Raw genomic sequence first — 21,266 nt, 5'->3', positions numbered from 1 at the left:
GAGAAACTTAATACCCCAGGAATACTATTCTGCCTAGAATAATTTGAACCAGTAAAAATCCAGAAATGCTTAATTAAACTTAAAACCATTATGTAATGTAAATTACTAATTATTTATAAAAGATATATTGTTACCTTAATATAGAAAGGCCCTAACTAATTTTTTTTAAATCGCGATTTTTTGGGTAAATATGACCATTTATCGAAATAAACGAAAATCTGGGCTTACAAACAAAAAACAGAGTTAGGACCTTTCTATATTAAGGTAACTATATATCGCACTCGTTCAACAATACTGAATTAACTCAAAAACTTTTAAGTGTTCAGGAGATACAAAAAACTGTTTGTGGCTACATTTTAAGAGAATTTGAAATTCCGAATACATGATAGTAAGCAAATTGCATTTGAAAATATATGTATTTACATTGTTTTTCTTTAAAATTTTTGCAATTACCTATTGCAAAATAAATCAATTTTTCTAAAACTTCTCGATATTTTGTTTTCTATTATTTTATCAACAAAACAGTATCAACTCAAATACAACCAATTTTAAATAAAACAATTTGATTATTCAAAATACGCACATAATAAATTTTTTATGAAAATATACGACGTACTTTGTATTCCCAACCACTTTTGTTTAACTCAAAATAATACCTTTTTGTTGATATAAACATACTCACTACACTATTACGAATTATTCTTTCGAGATGAAAGAATAATCGGAATACGTTGAAATTTTTACAGTAGATAGATATTAATGGTGTTAGTTGATTTCTTACAAAAAAGTGAAATTTGAAAAAGTTTAGTTAATACAGTATTGTTGAACGAGTGCGATATTGTATACTTTATGAATGAAATGAAAAATGGAAATTAGAAACGGAATGATATTTTTATACCACTCACTTTAGAAAGTTTTTGTGTCTCCTGTAAAATTTATAAAAAAGGATTTAGCACGTTTACAAACTAAGCTAACATAATATGTCTTCTTAGAACCTCAAATTAAGGTTATAACAAAACGAACCCATGTGCCGTTCTAAAGATTTGTTTGGTATTTTGCACGTAAAAATCATAGATTCTAGAACTGTTATGAGGATGGCTCAATAATGCTTCAGTAGAATCTATTCGGAGTACTGTCTTTAGTACGCGTTCTAGAACTATGTAGTCGTGGGTGGAATTAATAAATTTTGTTAGGCAAAAAATATTTTTTTTTTTAAACTCGATCGTTTTTTCTGATTTTCACTACCACTATCTTTCAGATATCTGGGGCTTTCAAAAGTTACGAAATCACAGAATAGCAAATGGTTATTCTAGAAATTACAAACGAAATGACTAGCTTATACATACGCTTACTACACGTGGTAAAGGAAAATATACAGTTTTTAACCATGTTTTTCACAAACAACCAAGAGAAAAACCAAATTTTTTAAAATGCAAATTTGGTTATTCCTTTTATATTTGCTCAATATCGATACTTATGTTTTTGAACTTTATAGATCTCCGCAAATTATAGGAATCGTTTAAATTTTATAATAAGAAAATGTTTACATTAGAGTTAACCCACCTCAAATTAAACCTTGGATTGTTTTATAATCAGACCTAAGGATTGTCAATAGTATTCGGCATTATTGGCGACAGTAAAAAACTTCAACAACGGCATCATAACTTGATCTATATTTATTTTCAAACCACTTTAAAATAAAACACTGCAATAAGTATGTATGTATTTTGAAATATTGTATGTATTTTTAGGTGAATATTTTGATGTATTTTTTTTTATTATTTATTTATAATTAATTATGTATATAGTTTATTATATGAAGAGTAAAACTAATTATATACTATAATTATAAAAATGAAATGAATCTTAAGTGACGGTATAGTATGTGTGTGTTAGTTCAATTTAAGTATGTATTCAATATGGATACGGATACGCACGACAAAAAGTAGTTAAAACAAGCGATCGATTATATCAATGCAAATGTTAAAAGATCAATGGAAAAAATATTATCAGGTCAAAAGATGAAAGAAAGAAAACCCTTTTGTTACAAACAAAAAAAAGGGTGGGCCAGGATATTTATGAATGTTGGGTCGCTTACAAATAATAACTAAACTAGAGCAAAAAAATAAATCACTTCAAACAATTTACAAAAAATATTTGACGATAAAATGTAGAAAAAAAAATAATTAAAGAAAACCAATGTTTAAATTAAGTTTGAAAAAAATTAAATTCTATTGGAAAAATTGCCACCGCCTGGTCGTCGCATGCGCCTAGCACGTTGACCTCTATGATTTCCAAAACCACGAGCTGGGCTACCCGGTTGGTTGTTAGAATTACGTGAATTGCCGGGAGAGTCTAGTGAATAAAAAATAAAATATTTGTTAAACATTTTTCTAAAATTTAAATTCTAGCTTCTTCTCACCTTGCCAGACTATGGGAGTGGGACGATTGCTGCCACGCTGGAAACCACCTCTATTTTGCCTTCTATTTGAGGGTGTACCTTTTGTTGCCTTAGAACGGGTGGTTATAGATGGTGAAGTTGAGGCCTCTGCTTCACGGCCCTCCTCCTAAAGGAATTTCAGAAAAAATAATTAATATATGGTATCAACTAAAAAATCAAAGATTATAACAAATTTACCTCTACTTCTTCGACAGCTTGCTTTTCTCCCTCTGAAGAAACGCCGTCGGCACCCTCGTTGTCTTCGGATGTGGCTTCAATTTGATTTTGTTGTTCATCTTGTATTTCTGATTGTGTTGCTCCACTACTGTGGTGGCCTATGCAGGAAAAGGGATTGTGTTAATAAAATATTTCATTGTATTATATTCATTCCATTTAACTTACTTTCACTGTCAATATTCTCGGAAGCTTCTACTGAATCACCAGCATCTTCTTCATTAAAATCATCATCGCCCTCTACTGCTTCTTCAATGTTGTCCTTTTGATTATCCTCCGATGTCGCTTCAGCAGTTTTCTTTTTTTCGTAATCTTCTGACATAAATTCACCGCCTGCGGCTGCTTCTCCTCCTTCATCAGCATTAGAATCCTGATTTTCTTGTCCATCCTCGGCAGATGGTTCACCGGATTGTTGTGCCGTATTTGAGGATGCACTATCAGTGCCATAAACAAATTTAGAGTCTTGGGGTGAACTAACGATTTCCGTGCTGTTGGTTAAAAATTTAAAAACATTTTAACTGCATTTTAGGTTTTATAAAATAAAATTTAACAAACCTGTCTGATCGGCGAGCTCCACTCATTTCGGAAGTCTCTGTTACATCTGCACCCTGCTGCAATTTCATTAGAGTTGCCTTCTGCTGTCTGGTCAAAGAGTTGGCCTGTTTTCTTTGCGGAGATTCTCCGCTGCCACTGCTGATGGCCTGACTTTGTTGATTGTTGTCCTGTTGACTGTGAGCCTTGGCCATAGCAGCAGCCGCTGCAGCACTAGTACTGGCACCAGTCGCATAAGGATCATTATCTGCTTGACCAGCCGCTCCGGCTGACGAGCATTGTCCGTGATTTTCTAAATCTTCATCGACATCTACTTCATTGTTGTCGGCTTCTCCAACTTCGTGGCGCAAGTTGCTCTCATTCACTTCGGGGCATTCATTTTCATCCATGTCCTGATCCTGATCGTAGTCTTCGTAAACTTCGTGTTCACCATCTCCATCGGTTGGACCACCTTCGTCGGCCTCGGCTTCTGCCATGCCATCATCTTCGGAGTCTAAGACGACAACATCATCTTCTTGATCGCGTTGAGATGAGGTTGGTACTTGGTCTACGTCAATGCCCGAGTCGGAAACACCAGCAGTCATTACAGCTGCTTCAGCGCTATGCATGGGAGCTCTCATACGTTTGGGGTGTTTAGTGGATGATTTATCCGAATCATCCGCAGTCGTAGAGGAGTCTCCCTCCAATTCTCTGGGACGTTTGTGTCCAGCCGATGAACCGGCTTGGGTGGTTGTAACATTGCTGCTGGATGGTGTGTGTCGATTGTGACTGCTGACTGCAATGTGAGATGAGCAACCAGTGGATCCCGAAGTGCTGGGCTGAGGATTATTGGGATCCTGTATTAGTTGCACATTGACGGAGGGTGCCGACTGTGCAGAACCTTCAACTCTGGGCGAAACCAAAGCCACTACCTGTGCCTGATTGCCACTACCACCGCTAACATGGGCCTGTGGTTCATTTTGTTGTGGTTGCTGAATACTTTCGGCCTCTTGGGAACTTTCAGCAGCTGAAGCCGAACCCATGGGTGGTACGGCGGCAACAGCTACAGAAGCTGAACTGCTTGTCGATGGCATATAGTCAGTGTGAGATGATGTAGGCGATGAAGACATGGTTTCTAATGAAGCACTGCCAGTGGTGTGTACCTGTTGTTGTGGTGGTACTAATGCAGTATTGCTGCTGCCCGCTGCTGAAGAGGGAGTGCTCGATGGCGTTGAAGTGGACGAAGTGGATGAGGAAGATGTCGATGTCCCAGCCACTACATTACTGCCAGTCGAAGAACTTTGTTGGCTGGTGGGGAGAATGGCGGCGGTGCGAGCATTTTGCACCGATATTGGCCTAATGCTGGCCAAAGGTGTTTCTCCACCACGCCAGGGTGTAACAGTGGCCGATTGTTGGACTGAAGCTGTACCCGACATGGGTTTAACATTTGCAGTTCGTGGCGAAGAATCCGATATGGAACCCTTTTCAGAGGCCACTGATGAAGTTGAGGGTTTGGCAGACTGTTGCAAACCCAATTGGCGGTTCAACTGATTGATGCGCATTATAAGTGATTCGTTTTCTCTGGTCAAACGTTGTACATCTTCCTTGTTACGATTGTTTTGCTCCAGCAGTTCACGTTCCAGGCGGGCCAAAGTGTCATCATATTGTGATTTTATTTCATTTATGGCCGTTTCATGAGCTTCAGAATTTTGCAGCAATTTATTCTTTGTGGACGCCAATTCACTGCTGACAATGTTGCGTGACTCGGTCAAGCTGACAATGTGGGTTTTAGCCTCACGCAAAAGAGTCTTAGTGCGTTCATCGATTTCCACCGAAGCTTTGAGACCTTCGTAGTCTTTGCGTACCTTTTCATTTTCCTCTTGCATGGTGCGTATTACGCCGTTTAGACTTTCAATTGTGCTACGTTGTTGCTCCAACTCGGCCTTTGTGGTTGCTTCAGGATTGTTAGTGGCCGCCCCACCCAATTCGATGCCATCTTGGCCGGCTGTGTTGTTAGCAGCATCACCGCCGCCCGCCGTAGAAGCTGGTGTTTTGTTCAATAGCTCCAAATAAGAATCCTTGTAACGCTTGGCGATCTTGCGTATTTGAATCTCCTTATTTTTGGAATCTTGCAGCAACTGTTCCTTAGACTCCAGGTCTTCGGTGATCTTTTGTACGGCTTCTTCCTTGGCCAACAGCTTGTTCTTCAACTCCATGACCTCTTGCATAAGACGTGAATTGGTTTGCTTCATAGTAGCGATATCGGCGTTCAAACTCTTCTTATCTTCTGTCATTACATGTACCTGTCTCTCCAATGACGCCAGTTCAGCTTCCAGGCGTGACTTTTCACCCTTAACACCCTGTAGTTCTTCGTTAAGCGACTTCATTTGTTCTTTCTCGGCCGTCAGCATTTTGGCCAAGTTCTCACGTTCTGTTTGCAAACGCTTGAATTCCTCGGGATTCTTGTTACTCTTCTCCACTAAGACATTTGCTCTTTGACGCCATCTCATGGCCTCAGTACGCAATGAATTATTTTCAGAGTTAAGTTCGTCTATCTTGGTGTTGAGATCACGATTTTGCGTTTGTAATGGGAATAGTTCATCCTCTAGGGCGCTAATGCGATCATTCAAGTCCTTAACACGTTGGGTAAGCGCATTGCGTTCTTCACGTAAAACGCGATTGCTGTCGGTGACTGCATTTAGCGTTTCGATTTTACGTAAAATTTCCTCATGTTTTGAGGCTGATATAAGATTAGTATCGGTCTTCGAACGCTCGCGATTAAGGAAGTCTTGTAACTCCTCGTTTTTCTTCTGTAAGATTGTGAACTCGGATGAGAGTCTTGTGGTTTCTGCCTTCAGTATGTCCATTTTAGCCACCGTTAAATCTTTTTCTTTACGCAAGAACTTTATGATTTGTAATAGTTGTCCATTGCTTTTATTTTCAGCTTCGGCGTCCAACATGGTGCGGCTTAAATCGGTACTTGAAGTGTCCATTGCAGAATCATTGGGATTTGCAGCTGGGGTAACTGATTGGCTCATGGTGGTCAGTTTGGAGGAAAGAGCCTCTATTTGATCATGGAGGTTGGAATTCAAAGAGTTGAGATCTTCAACGCGTTTCTCGAACTCTTCCTTTTCTTTGCGCAACAGGGCGATATTTTCTTCTTGTGAGCGCTTGACTTCTTCTAAAGCCGACCTGGCACTATCTCGGTCCATGGTAAGTTCGTTAATTTGGCTTTGTATCTAAAAAAAATTGGGGAGAATACAAAATATTTAATTATTTAAAAACTTTGTATTTGTGTGGATTTGTTTACCTTGACCAACTCTTGCTTAACCTTGCCCAATTCCTGTATATCAGCTGAGTGGAAAATCATTTCATTGGCATATTTAGACTCGACACTATTCAAGTTTTCTGATAGCGTGATATTTTCGGCTCTTAGAGTGCGTAAATTGCGATTACATTCGCTGACTTTTTGCAGAGCATCCTTAAGTTCTTCTTGCAGCTTTCTAATTTGTTCGGCCGGGGCATTATTGGCAACGGGTGCTTCTATTACCGTGGCCAATTGCAGATCGGCTTCCAGTTCGGAAATGCGATTTTTAAGGTTCATTTCCGAAGTGCGCAGTTCCTTCAATTCGGCTTCAGCTTTTTCTACAAACGCTGTGTGAACTTCATCCAGATTTTTAATTTCTGTTTCGGCACTTTGAGACATTTTGTAGTATTGATCGGCGTGCTCTTTTGCCTTGGCCAAATTTGCCATGAGGGATTCAATTTCGATTTTCGCTTCCTCATATTTGACTTCAAATTCTCTAGCTTTTTTGTTCGCCAACACAATGGGGTTGTCGTTCTTGGAAGGTGTAAGACTTTCTTGAAGTTTCTTGCTGAGTTCATCTATTTGTAGAGCCTTGGTTTGAATTTCCTCGCGCATACTGATCAGTTCTAGACGCAGTTTGTCCGCTTGAGTCTTTTCATCTTCCATTAGTTTTTTGGCCGAATCTGCTTGTCGCTTCAAGTCATTGGTGGTTTCACGGAAACGATCTTCTTCCTCCTGGAATCTTCTTCTTTGAGCTGACAACTCACGCACAGTTTCATCCAAACGCTGTTCAAGTCTGGCCTTGCCTTCCATTTCAGATCTCTCCAAATTGGATTTGATCAGTTCCAAGTTATTGAGCAATAACGACTGACTCTGTTGTTCACGATTAAAGGCTTCCTTTTCTGATTGCAAACGTCCAACAGTGTCCTTGAGTATGCGATTTTCATGTCTTAAACGATTGGATTCTGATTCGGCGGCAGATTGGTTACGTTGTGACTTCATGATTTCGTCTTTAAGATAGAGAACTGATTGTTCATGTTTAACAATGGTATTCTCGTAGTTCTTATTGCGATCTTCTAGAGCCTGTATCTGCTGTTTATAAGTCTGTATATTCTTTTGTTGCAACTTGATTTGTTCTTTGGTGTATTCCAGAGTGGACACCAACTTGCAATTGGTGGAAGTGAGTTCTCTGACCTCGGTGCGCATTGAATCGAACTGCTCGTTGAGGATCTTTTCATTGTTCTTCTTTTCATGCGAATAATATTCATACTGCTCTTTGAGGGTCTTGTAGTTATCTCTGACATCTTGTAATTGCTGTTCCAAGTCACGTATACGCTTTTCATATTCTTTGGATTTGGCATTCTTGGCGGCCGGTGATTGAGCAGTCATGTTTATAGTTTCGTTTTCATCGCCACCCATGGTGTCATCTTCCATGTCGCTTAGTTCGTCTGGCGAGGATTGTTTGTTGAGTTTCTTTTGCAACTCAAAGTACAATTTCTTGTAACGTTCGCATTTGGAAACCAAAGTGGCTACCGTGTTGTTTTGTTGATTCAGAGTGTCTTGCATACTTTGGAATTTACTGGCGTAGTTCTCTAGCTTCTCTTGATAAGAAGCCTCGTCGATTTCTTGCTTGAGAGCCTCTGCTTCTTCAAGTTTCGTACTGAGATCTCTAACGAGCAGTAACAGTTTTTGATTGTTTTCTTGCAGTTCTGTAATGTTATTGAACGTTACCAGTTTCTTAGATATGACCTCGTCTGTGGTGGTAATGTTACCCCATTGTGAAGAACTACAATTGGCTCCGTCGGTGGATAAGCCTATGCGCAATTGTTCTATTTCTTTGAGCAAGTAACATACTTGGCGGCTGAGATCAGTTTGTGAATGTTTGAGCTTCTTGTTTTCTCTTTCCACGTGGCTCATTTTTGCGTGGGCGTCCACTAACAACTCTTCCATATCGGATTTCTTAGACAACAATTCGTCACGTTGATGGGCCAGTATATTGTTGGTTTCCAAGAGTTTTTCGTATTCCAACTCCTGTTTCTTAACCATGGGGGCATTTTCATTGAGCTCACTTAGAATTGTTTTCAACTGAAGGTTTAATCTGGCCAATTCACGTTTCTGCATTTCCGATTCTTCGGTGGCTTTAACATACAACGAGTAGAGTTCGGTAAGAGACATGTCGGAGCGTATCAAGCGTGAAGCAACTGCAGCGGTGGGTGCTAATTTAGATATAGCACTTTCTACGCTTTCATCTTGTAGTTCCTTTAGCAATTCATTGGCATGTTTTACTTCATCTTTAAGCGATTCTATAACTTTGTTTCTTTCTTCCAAATCTTGCTCGTGTTTCAGTTGGGTGGCCTTGAATGTGGTCTCCAGTTCACCATATTGGTCACTGGCTTCGGCCAACATTCTCTTGAGATCTGCTAGAGCAGCTGACAATTCGTTACGTTCGACATCGGTGTCCTCGCAATTGCTCTTGTATAGATCGGATAACTTGGTTTTGGCATCTAATTCCTTCTTATAGAAATCCATCATTTTTTGAGCCTCTTCACTTTGACCCAGCATTTTAGTGGACAGTTCTTGGATATTTTGTGATAAGCGCTCGATAGTCTCCTTGTATTGATTGCACTGAACTTGTATGATCTTGACTTCTTCGGTCTTCTCGGTCAAACGTGCTTCCAACTGCATAGTGTTCATGGTATTCTCCCGTCTGATGTTCTGCAATTCGGAAATATTGCGATTAAGATCCTGTGACAGTGTTTGAATTTGTTTGTGCAACATATCGCGTTCCTGTTCCATGCGTCGTTCTTTGAAATCCAATGACACCTCTTTGCTCTCGATTTCATCTACTCGAGCTAAAGCTTCACATTTGGCAGTAATGGCCGCTTTGAGCTGTTGTTGATAGGCTTTCAGATCCTGTTGCAAGCGTTCCAATTCGCTATTTTGTCTTTCGATCACTTTCAACAAGTGGTCACGATCATCTGCTATGGCCTTCTTTTCATTGCGCAAGGAGGACAATTCTCTTTCATAGGAACTAGTTGTTTCCAGTAATTGTTTGCGTTCATTGGACACCGTATCCAACTGGCTACGAAGTTCAGTAACATTTTGGTTGTAGTTTTGTAACTTTAATTCATAGTCCTGTATTTGAGCTTGTAACTCGTCGGCTTTAAGCTCATAATCATCTACAGTAATTTAAAGAAAGAAAATCATAAGTTAAGGTATTATTTATACTTTTAAGTTATTTACAGACGACAATACGGTGTATTATTACTTTTCAAATTTAAAATATTGAATCCATCCAGTTTGTCAAGTCATTTTTAAAAATTACATTTCTTGTTTTACATGTTAGTATTCAAATTTTTTTATTTTTTTTGTTGTTTATTGATGTTTTACTGCAAATTCGGCTTATTTTTTATATTTTCTTCTATTTGCCGATACATATAAGTTTTTGTATTGTTTTAAAAAGCTGATCAATACCGATCGTACATATTTTTGAATTATACATAAATTCATAATCAGTTTTTAACACTGATTATGAATATGAGGGTTAATGAATACACCTTGGACCAAGTCGAATTTATATATCAGGTGGAGTCGGTGGCGAATTTTACATTCTCTACAATGAAAGACTGGTTTCGAATGTCAAACTCCATATATAAAAAATTAATGAAAACAGAGACGAAACACTCCGTTTTGCAAAACAAAAATAACACAAATCATGTATGATACATCAAAATACTTTGACTAACCTGTAATTTGTTCTTGCGAGAGTTATAGTTTATCTATGCCTTGGACCTTAGAGACGCGAGGTAATTGTCAAAAACCTAACTTGCAACAACAAAACGCATGTTAGACAATGCATGTATTTTGTTTCAGACAAATGATTTGTTTTTGTACGACAAGACGGAGTGTATCGTCTCTATGAATATTTCTCTGTGACTTGGAAGATGAAATTGTATTATGATACAGAAGTTTTTTTACAAATGTTAATACTCAGTATTGTCGTCTGTAAATACCTTTATTATTATTTAGTAGTTTATTTTTTTTAATTTCATCATTTGTAATATTTGTCCATTTCTTTTGGCGCACATTTTTTGTTTGACATAAAAATGTCTACAACATTTTTTTCTCAAACAAAAATACAATTTTGTTGTTGTTTTTTGTTTTCAATGCTGCGCTGCCAAACAAACGATTGACAGACGCCGCCATTAAAAGAAAGAAAAATATAATACAGGTTAACACAGCAAAGCTGTCTCATCTTTTCATTTAACCGGTAATAAATTTACAATTCTATGCCGTAACTATAAATATTAATAGTTTTCGTTAATAAATTACTTACGTAGTCGATTAGCCGCTGCTTTATCTTTATAATATTCATCAAAAAATTCGTCTAAATATTTTTTCAATTTATCTTGCACCCCTTGTGGTGTCTGCACCAATTCTTCAGGGGATAAAATGTTTGTTAATACTTGCGGACCGCCAAGATCCATTTTTACTGTCGATACACACAAAATATTTTCACAAAAACTACGAATGGAATGAATTTAGTTTATTATTTTCTTTATTTATTGCTTTTAATTGCGAATAATGCGGCTTTATATCTGCGTTCTTTAGAAAGTGCGACTACACGAAATAACTTTTTTTTGCAAACTATAATGTTACAAAGAAAAGAAACGCGTTACAGAGTTGTATATTGGTAGCAACAGGGTTGCCAAGACTATGATGGAAATCGCTGGGTTTACACAATTCTACTGTCATTTGAAACAGTGGTGTTTTTCGAAACACGTAATTTTTTTCACTTATTACCAATTCAATGCTGATGTGATATTTTAATATGTATTTGTAATTCTTGTAAGTCCTGACATTTGTATAATTTTTCTAAATAAGGAATCGAAATTTCGTATTATCGATATTTTAACATTTTTAAATATTCAACTTTGCTATTTGGGAAAAATATATGGTTACTAGAGCTATTATTGAGAAAAACGCAATTTGTAAAATATTTACAACTAACATTAAAAATAAAAACAATGTTTTTACTCGACCCTTTTCAATATTTTTCCGACTAAAAAGTCGATTTCTATATTTTTCAGAAAAGTTGTTTTGCATGATATTTTTGCGTTTACGACTTTTATTACTGTAATAACTCTGAACCATTAATTTTAGAATCAGAAGCGCTATTAATGGTGAATAAATTTTAAAGCCTTTAATCTAGAGTACCGAAAACCCGCCAAATTCAAAAATTTAATTAAAAGCCCGGTTTCGGACAATATGGATATCTAATAATAAATATTTCAAAGAGCTACTCACAAATCAACCGTGTGTGGCCAGCTTTAGTGTGTTGTTACTGTCAAGTTCATTGACAATATTGACAAGACATCAATTTGTCTGGAGTGGACAACTCATGTCGATGACTGACATAAAATGTAATTTTCAAAGAAAATACTGCCATTTTAAAAAATTACATAGAGAACAACGCACATGAACATCGACACATTGTCTGACATCATAATATGACCACCAATTTTAAAAATTACAAAAAAACTGTGAAGACATACACAAGTATTTCCCACACAAAAGAACTTGAACAAATTTGTGTTTGTAATTCTACAAAACAATAATACGAATAAATGGGTACTATATACGATAATTTGCTCTTAATTTTATCAAGATAAAAAAATATATCTGGTATAGACATAGGGTAAGAAAACATGAAAACGGGTTGTTGCGAATCCATATAAAAATAGTGTTGTACAACGTTTTTTTAAAAGACTCTGGATATTGTTATCGATGTGGCCGCATTTCATTAGTTTGCTTATGCAACCCAAAGCTACCAGATGATTCTGAGAGAAAATCGGTTAAATTGTCGATTTGTCGATACCTATAAAAAAATATCAGTGTATTTTGTATACTGTTGTTAAAAAAACAGTTATTATGTTTCAATTGCTATAAAATTTTTTGAGATTTTTGAAATATTAAAATTTTAAGTTGTGTCACTATTAACTGGGTGTGCGATAATGCAAATATGTATGTGTAAGCAAAATACCACGGCATTTTAAAGACCTTTTTATTGACGTATATAATACTTTGGAAATTCAGCAATTTCGGGAAAAATCATTTTTTAAGTCAATTTAATTTTTTTCGCCAAATTTTATTTCACAAATATAAAAAAAAATTATTTTTCACCAAAAAATTTTTTTACGAACACCAACAATTTTTTTAGCGCATAGCCTTTCGTAAAAATTAAAAACAAGATTTTCATAAAAAAGCGTTTTAAACAAAAAACTAATTTTCGTCAAAAAACACATTTTTATAGATTTTTTACATGGTAACATGAAAAATGTATGCACACGCAGAGAAAGAACATGGTTCGACATGGTTACGACAACTATACTATATTCTTTGTAACAATAAATTGTTGTCGTAAACATATAATTTGTGTTTTAATATAATTTCAACGTTTATATTTTCATCGCAATTATAAATATGAATATTGTTCACCGAAACATAAATTACTTTTCGAACAACTTATGCATTAAACACATTCAAGACAGCAGGCTACCAACTTCAATCTGTCAAAAATAAAATGCACACGTTTATATGGAGACGATTATTTTAACGACAGCAGAGCTACACGGCCACACGACTACTCATGCCGATGTAGCCGAACTAGGCTAATTTCTATTTTTGTCAACTACAAAACAGAAATAGTGTTGCTAATATAATAAAAAAATGTAAATCAAATTAGTGCTTAAAAAAATATATTTTTTTACTTAATTAAGAGAAGTTTCTGATAACCATATTGAAATAAATTAATAACAGGTACATAATTAATTATAACCATATATATATTTCTACTCAAAATAATTGTTTCAGTCTTAATTACTTTGGAATTTTGTACGGTTATTTTTTATTAAAGTGGCACCACTGTATTATTAATCAGCTGTTTACTTTGTAGCTGTCGTCTTTAAAATAATTCAGTAGCTGCCACACGACTACAACTGTAACCAGCAGAATTTGTGTTCGTGTAGTCGTGTAGCCTGTTGTCTTGAATGTGTTTAATGCATTAATAATGATGTATGGACAAAAATTTATCGATATTGTGCCATCGATTTGGAATGAGGAAAAAAAATCCACTGCGACATTTAAAAAAAAAAACATTTTTGAAGTGCTCAAATTTCAGAAAGAGTCATAAAATTGACTTTTATTTTTATGGTTTTTATAGTAGGCAATAAAAAAACCTTAAAAATAAAAATTGATAAAAAGTAAATTTTTTTCCGTACGTCCATCCATGTAAGCCTTGTAATCAAAATACAGGTCGCAATATTAATGGTAATTCGATGAAATTTGGTACAAGCTTTTTTATTGCCCCAATGACAAAGTCTATTGAATTTGGATTTGGTGGCTATTTCTACTAGCCACCATACGATTGCCCTATCTGAAAATAGTTAAGCTCTCATAAATATGTATCTTAGTTATTTAGATATTCAGCACAAATTAGTTTTATATAAGCCAAACTCGCACCACCAAAGTTTGCGGCGATCGATAAGGCCCACTTCCGAAAATTATTTTAACGAGTATAGATTTCTTAAAAATTTTGGTATTCTAATAAAATTCAACACAAATAAGTTTCATATATACAGAAGACATGACACCTTCATAGCTTCCATATAATCATCTTCTCGGTTTAGGGCATTATATTGTCGGTCTTGACCGACTATACTTTATTACTTGTTTCCGTATGTGTAAATGAAAGATTATGTTAAAGCGTCTCGTCTCTAAATGTCTTACTTAGGGTTTTGACTTGAAGATCAGTAATTAAATTAATCTTTGAATCTTGTTTTTGAGTTCTCGATTAGTTTGTTTTATTTTCTAGTTTAACCGCCCAATATTGTTGGATTAATCTTTCAATTACTCACTGTTTGAGTAATACTACGAAGTTTAAAATAGTACCTAATACCATCCAATTGAGTTAACGTAAGATAAGATTTTTTTTTTAGATTTAGATAATTAATTGGACTTTGATCTTCAAGTAAAAAATTCACCCTTGTACTTCAATACTTAGCGAAGTCAGAACTATTAATTTCGATCAGAGAGCGAGATCCTTTGCTTCGGGCAATTATGTAAGATAAAAATGTACATATTTCTAGAAAAAATAAAAAAATAAAAAGGTTTGGTTTATCAACAACGTTGGAATCGCAGATTTTAATCGCAGAAAAGCCATTATTTTTCATTGTACTAATAACGGTTGTTGCATTTTTATACTGACTAACACCTTTCGGATAAAATCAAATCCCAATCGTACTCCCACTCCAGCCTGCTAATGCATGTATCTCGAACAAACAATTTGTACAAACAAATTTTAGAATTGTTATCAACCTACCGCAGTACGAGAAACCAACAACAAATAACAACGAAACAAATCATGAAGATGTCCAAAACAATCTTACAAATCAACAAGAACAACTGCAAAAATTCCAACAAAAAAATTGAAGAGATACATTCATACAATACATACATAACAGACATACCAACCATGTGTCTTAGAACTTACATAATAGGGATATTCTACAGATTTGTATGATGACTGACTTTGTGCTATGAACTCCACTCCACTCATTCTTTTTGATTTTTTATTTATTTTTGGTTGTGGTTCCTATAAGCGAGTATTCTTCACTCACACATACAGCGAACAAGAGGCAGATCCAAACCAGCCATCCAGCTTCATCTTTGATAAGACTTAACCGACTGCACCTTTTGCAATAAGATTTATTGATATACACTGAGAGAATTTTAGTTATTGTATATTATGTTGAAACAAAAGCTTTTTTTGCTTCGAAAATGTCAAATTTTATGACATCAAAGCATCATATGCGGGAAGTTTTGCTTTAAAAGTGCCGCTGAAGCACATCGATTGCTCACCGATGCTTATGGTGAATGTTTTCCATCGAATTCAACGTACGAGATATGGTTAGTGCGGTTCAGAAGTGGTGATTTTGACATGTAAGACAAAGATTGCCCAGGCCAGCCACAAAAGTTTGAAGACCAAAAATTGGAGGCATTACTCCATGAAGATGGTTCTCAAACTCAACAAGAGCTTGCAAAATCATTGGGATCTACTCAAGCAGCAATTTGGGTACCATATGAATTGAAGCGGAGAGACCTTGTAAGACGATTTCGCATGTCCGAAATGAAGCTTGAACGCTATAAAAGAAAAAAATGGATCCATTACGATAAACCGTAGCGTAAGAGATCTTATGTGAAGCCCGGCCAACTAGCCGGACCAGACCATCACAGGGAAACTGTACCGAACGCAGCTGATTCGTTTGAAGCGAGCATTGGCCGAAAAACGACCAGATATGAAACCGTAATATTGCATCATGACAACGCTAGGCCACATGTTGCAATATCTGTTAAAAAGTATTTAAAATTAAGTGGTTGTAAAGTTTTCCCTCAACCGCTTTATAGTCCAGACCGTGCCCCGTCCGACTACTATTTGTAGTTCTTTTGGCGCGAAATCCATGTGTTGCCAGAAAGCTATGAAAAGGTCATAGCTAACAATGGCCAACACTTTGAATAAATTTATATTGTACAAATCGTCCCTGTTTTGAATATTAGTACTATGTGGGTTTTAACAAAGTTTTCAGAAAAGCAAAAAAAACGGTTTAATTTAGCAACAATAAAAAAAAATTCGAAAAAATCAACATGTTTCAAAATAAAAGCTAAGAATTTGAAAAATTCACGCATTTTTAATTCATACACCCAATATTAAAGTCTTCTGATGCGATATGCATATATAATGGATTAACAATTCCAATTTCGTGATTGATCACAATTTTTATACCCTACACCACCATAGTGGGGAGGGTATAATGCGTTTGTGCAGGTGTTTGTAACGCCCAAAAATATTAGTCTAATACCCACCTTAAAGTATACCGATCGGCTTAGAATCACTTTCTGAGTCACCAAATTTTATTATGATCGGTCCATAATTAGTCATAGCACCCATATAAGGCACGCTTCCGAAAATCTCTTTAAAGTGCATAAATTTCTTAAAAATTCATCATAAATAACTTTCATATAGACACAAATTACACGACCTAATTTCATGATGATCGGCCCATAATTAGTAATAGCTACCGTATAAGGCCCACTTCCGAAAATCAGTCACGAATACGACTGGTAAGTTAGTCTCACGAATACGAAACTTACGTACAGTATTCACGGTGGGATCTTCATTTCGGTTAAAACTTCTTTTCAACAAAAGCACAGTTTGGGCAATACAGTACTCACTTTGAAAATAGTTTCCAACGTTGTTCAAATGTAAAGCGACTTATTTTGAATAGAATAAACCTGTCAGTGTCAAAATAACATGAGATTTAATAAGACAGCACTATTACTGTCGTAAAGTAGGTCTGGGTTGATTAACAACTCGCGCGTCATTGCAATTATTTCTTAAGTGCAATCAGGCCCGTTTTAGTTTTTTTGCCTTCGACAATTTTGCGTCTCACTCTGACACGTGGCTTCGTATAACGGTTCCTGTTTTACGTCGTTTGCAACAACCTGGTGGAGACCATTAAAACTCTTCGTTACTGGTGGAGTATCAATTAAAACTCCTATCGTTAAGTCTTTTAAGCGTTCCAGCTTCCTATATGAAGATATAGGTCGACTAGGGACGTACTTAAATCGTGTTTGATACCCTGGTGTTTTGGTTACGTATCCTTGCCATCAATTTTGAGAATTCAAAAAAAAAACACCACTAGCCATTCCAATCTACAGAATGGCTAGTTATACATAAATTTCAAAAAATATGCAAATAGTCCTTATTACACTTATAGTAATTTTTTTTTGGAAAAATGGACTTATATAGAACTTAAATAGCACATAAAAATAAAATACGAAATAAATTTGTAAAATCCTTGGAATCATTGAGTCAGAAATTTTCTGTTGCACAGTAGATTTATTTAGATTGTTCTAATCTTAAAAGAAATCTTCTGAAGCTCCAAATGAAACCTGAATTATTTTTATTTATTTCCAGTGTATCATTTGTCGCTTGAAGACCTTCAGCGAACTAAAAAGAAAGAAAGAATAAATGAAGAAAAACAAATTCTTATCAATAATAATTTGTTTAAACATCCTCAAAAGCTCAAAGATAGAGGCAGCAATGTCACACGCCCATCAATTTTTTTTTAGAGCGTTCGATACCCATTGATATGACGCCAGGGACCAACCTCTTCCTATATATGTACGTATTTATGTATGATATTCGGCTACAAACATACATGGATTAACTGACCTCTAACAAAATATTTACAGCTTTTCTTCTTCCTACGGGATTGGCAAGCGCAAAAATACCAACAAAAAAAAGCAAAATGTTTGCTAAATGTTTGTTGTTAGCCGCGTGCGCCAAGATTTTTATTTGAAGTTAATACGATTGCAATTGACTGGCAAGATCATTTATGTATTTCGTACATTTAAGCTTCTAAGTATGCTCATAACCAACTTAAATTACACTACAAAATACATAATAAAAAAAGACCAACAGCAGATTTTACACATTCAGACATTCAAATTTGTACCAGCTCTTAAAGTTTTCAATCTTAATCCAAATCCAAAATATTTATAAGAATAAATCCACACACATGAGCAATATGAATTGTTTAGTTGTTGGGGGTATAATTGTGAGTAAGTTTGGCTGGTTGGCTGGCAGTTTTTAAGCATTTGGAGTTCAATCGTTGGAATATGACTGTTTCCTTTTTGTTGATTTTAAAGCCACAAGGCTTTTTTCCATACGATACGATAAAATTTACTTTATTTTAACGTTATTCGTTCATTTGCATGGTGAACGTTTAATAAATACAACAAATTGTCTTAATGCTGCTTAAAACTTGGCTCAAGTTAGAAATACGAATATGTATAAACAAAATTCTCTTAGTTCAATTTGTTATCCGTTGGCTGGTTCCACGTTCAGATGTTGGAGTATGTTTTTAAACATTCATAAACAAAGTGGCGGCCAATATTTTTTATCTGATGACGCTTAATTATGATTGTGTGGATTGTTTTCATTTGGGAATACCCAAAATGTGGATATACACATGTAAGTATGTATGTTTCATTTTGTTTATATTAAAGACAAACACTGTTAACTGATTTAAGGATTGGTAATGATTACCAACATTTTATGATTTGTTGTAAATCATAATTAGCTTGGTCTTAACTAAAATGAATGTTTACAAACTAAACATAACATTAATAATAACATTTCTAAAAATCAAAAAGTATCTTTTTGGGGATTTCTGATTCAACTAATATTTCTTGGAAACAAATCCTATCATTACCTTTGTTTTAAGAAATTACTGCATGGTTTTTTAGTTACGCTTCTTTAATTTATATTCCAAAAATTAATTGAATTTAATCGTCAAAGTTTTCTTTTTTGTAAAAACAGATGTGATTTCAATACCATTTCAATATATATATATATGGTCTCTATAGAGACTACAAAGTACAAAAATCGGATTAAAACGGAAAAGTACATTTTATTAGGAATTCAAGTATGAATTATATTAAAAATCATCTTTTAGTAAACTCAAATATCTTAAATCGTCATTTAATCGCGCTTTTAGGGAAAATATGCTCAATCTGTGATCACTTATATTTCAAATAGTAAAAATAACGAAAATATACATATCGAAAAATTGATTTTTATATGAAAAACCTAAAATCGTCTGTAGATCCTTAAATAGTGGCCCAATCCTAAAAATAATAAAAATCTGTGATCACCTCTATTTTCCACCAAAAATCTATTGTATGAAAAACCTAAAATCGGCTGTAGATCCTTAAATAAAATAAAAATAATAAAAATCTGTGATCACCTGTATTTTCCACCAAAAATCGATTTCTATATGAAAAACCTAAAATCGGCTGTAGATCCTTAAATAGTGGCCCAATCGTAAAAATAATGATAATCTGTGATCACCTATATTTTCCACCAAAACTCCTTAAATAGTGATGAAATTGATTTTTATATGAAAAACCTAAAATCGGCTGTAGATCCTTAAATAGTGGCCCAATCGTAAAAATAATGATAATCTGTGATCACCTATATTTTCCACCAAAAATTGGCAGTAGATCCTTAAATAGTGGCCCAATCGTAAAAATAATGAAAATCTGTGATCACCTATATTTTCCACCAAAAATTGGCAGTAGATCCTTAAATAGTGGCCCAATCGTAAAAATAATGAAAATCTGTGATCACCTATATTTTTCACCAAAAATAGATTTTTGTATGAAAAACCTAAAATCGGCTGTAGATCTGTAAATCGAGAAAATAATGATAATCTGTGATCACCTATATTTTCCACCAACAATTTATTTGAAAAACCTAAAATCGGCTGTAGATCCTTAAATAGTGGCCCAATGGTAAAAATAATGATAATCTGTGATCACCTATATTTTCCACCAAAAATTGGCAGTAGATCCTTAAATAGTGGCCCAATCGTAAAAATAATGAAAATCTGTGATCAACTATTTTTTTCAATAAAAATCGATTTTTGTATGAAAAACCTAAAATCGGCTGTAGATCCTTAAATAGTGGTCCAATCGAGATAATAATGATAATCTGTGATCACCTATATTTTCAACCAAAAATTGATTTTTATATGAAAAACCTAAAACTGGCTGTAGATCCTTAAATAGTGGCCCAATCGTAAAAATAATGATAATCTGTGATCACCTATGTTTTCCACCAAAAATTGATTTTTTATATGAAAAACCTAAAATCGGCTGTAGATCCTTAAATAGTGGCCCAATCGTAAAAATAATGATAATCTGTGATCACCTATATTTTCCACCAAAAATTGGCAGTAGATCCTTAAATAGTGGCCCAATCGTAAAAATAATGAAAATCTGTGAGCAACTCTATTTTCCACCAAAACTCCGCTGTAGATCCTTAAATAGTGATGATAATTGATTTTTATATGAAAAACCTAAAATCGGCTGTAGATCCTTAAATAGTGGCCCAATCGTAAAAATAATAAAAATCTGTGATCACCTCTTTTTTCCACCAAAACTCCGCTGTAGATAGTGATGATAATCGATTATTGAAAAACATAAAATCGGCTGTAGATCCTTAAATAGTGGCCCAATCCAGAAAATAATGATAATATGTGATCACCTCTATTTTCCACCAAAACTCCGCTGTAGATCCTTAAATAGTAATCGATTTGTATATGAAAAACCTAAAATCGGCTGTAGATCCTTAAATAGTGGCCCAATTGTAAAAATAATGATAATCTGTGATCACCTATATTTTCCACCAAAACTCCGCTGTAGATAGTGATGATAATCGATTTTTATATGAAAAACCTAAAATCGGCTGTAGATCCTTAAATAGTGGCCCAATCGTAAAAATAATGATAATCTGTGATCACCTCTATTATCTACCATTATTTTTCCATTTTTCCGGTATCGCGGTCATTTACAAGTAACGGTAGTATGTAGAAAGGGTATTTTTTGGTCTGTGACACATAAGATCCTGTTTAATATTATCGGATAATTTTTATTATAATCAGAATGTGATTTAACTATGAAAATAACGATCTCGTTGGGAGTTACGCTAAAAATTCTAAAATATTTTTTTTTGGAGCACTTAATATTTGGTTCTCAAATTTCTTCGCCATCAAAAGTGCGTTCGTTTTCTTTGGTTTTAGAGAGTACATTATTACATACACACTTTTTATTAATCTTCATCTTGACCAT

General features: G+C 34.9%; 1 protein-coding gene across 1 annotated transcript; it reads right to left on the bottom strand.

Moving 5' to 3' along the window:
• Positions 1–1,715: 1,715 nt before the first annotated feature.
• Mgtor (Megator) lies at positions 1,716–11,148 on the bottom strand. Its single transcript, XM_065513564.1, has 7 exons — positions 10,849–11,148; positions 6,516–9,691; positions 3,230–6,444; positions 2,843–3,162; positions 2,639–2,775; positions 2,423–2,567; positions 1,716–2,355 (listed from the first exon to the last, which is right to left on the bottom strand). The coding sequence occupies exons 1-7, from the start codon at positions 10,997–10,999 to the stop codon at positions 2,225–2,227; spliced, it is 7,275 nt and encodes a 2,424-aa protein (XP_065369636.1). The 5' UTR covers positions 11,000–11,148; the 3' UTR covers positions 1,716–2,224.
• Between the last annotated feature and the right edge of the window lie 10,118 nt (positions 11,149–21,266).

The sequence above is a fragment of the Calliphora vicina genome, chromosome 5, assembly GCF_958450345.1.
Source record: "Calliphora vicina chromosome 5, idCalVici1.1, whole genome shotgun sequence".
In the NCBI taxonomy this organism is placed as follows: Eukaryota; Metazoa; Arthropoda; class Insecta; order Diptera; family Calliphoridae; genus Calliphora; species Calliphora vicina.
This window is presented reverse-complemented; position numbering and strand designations above follow the sequence as displayed.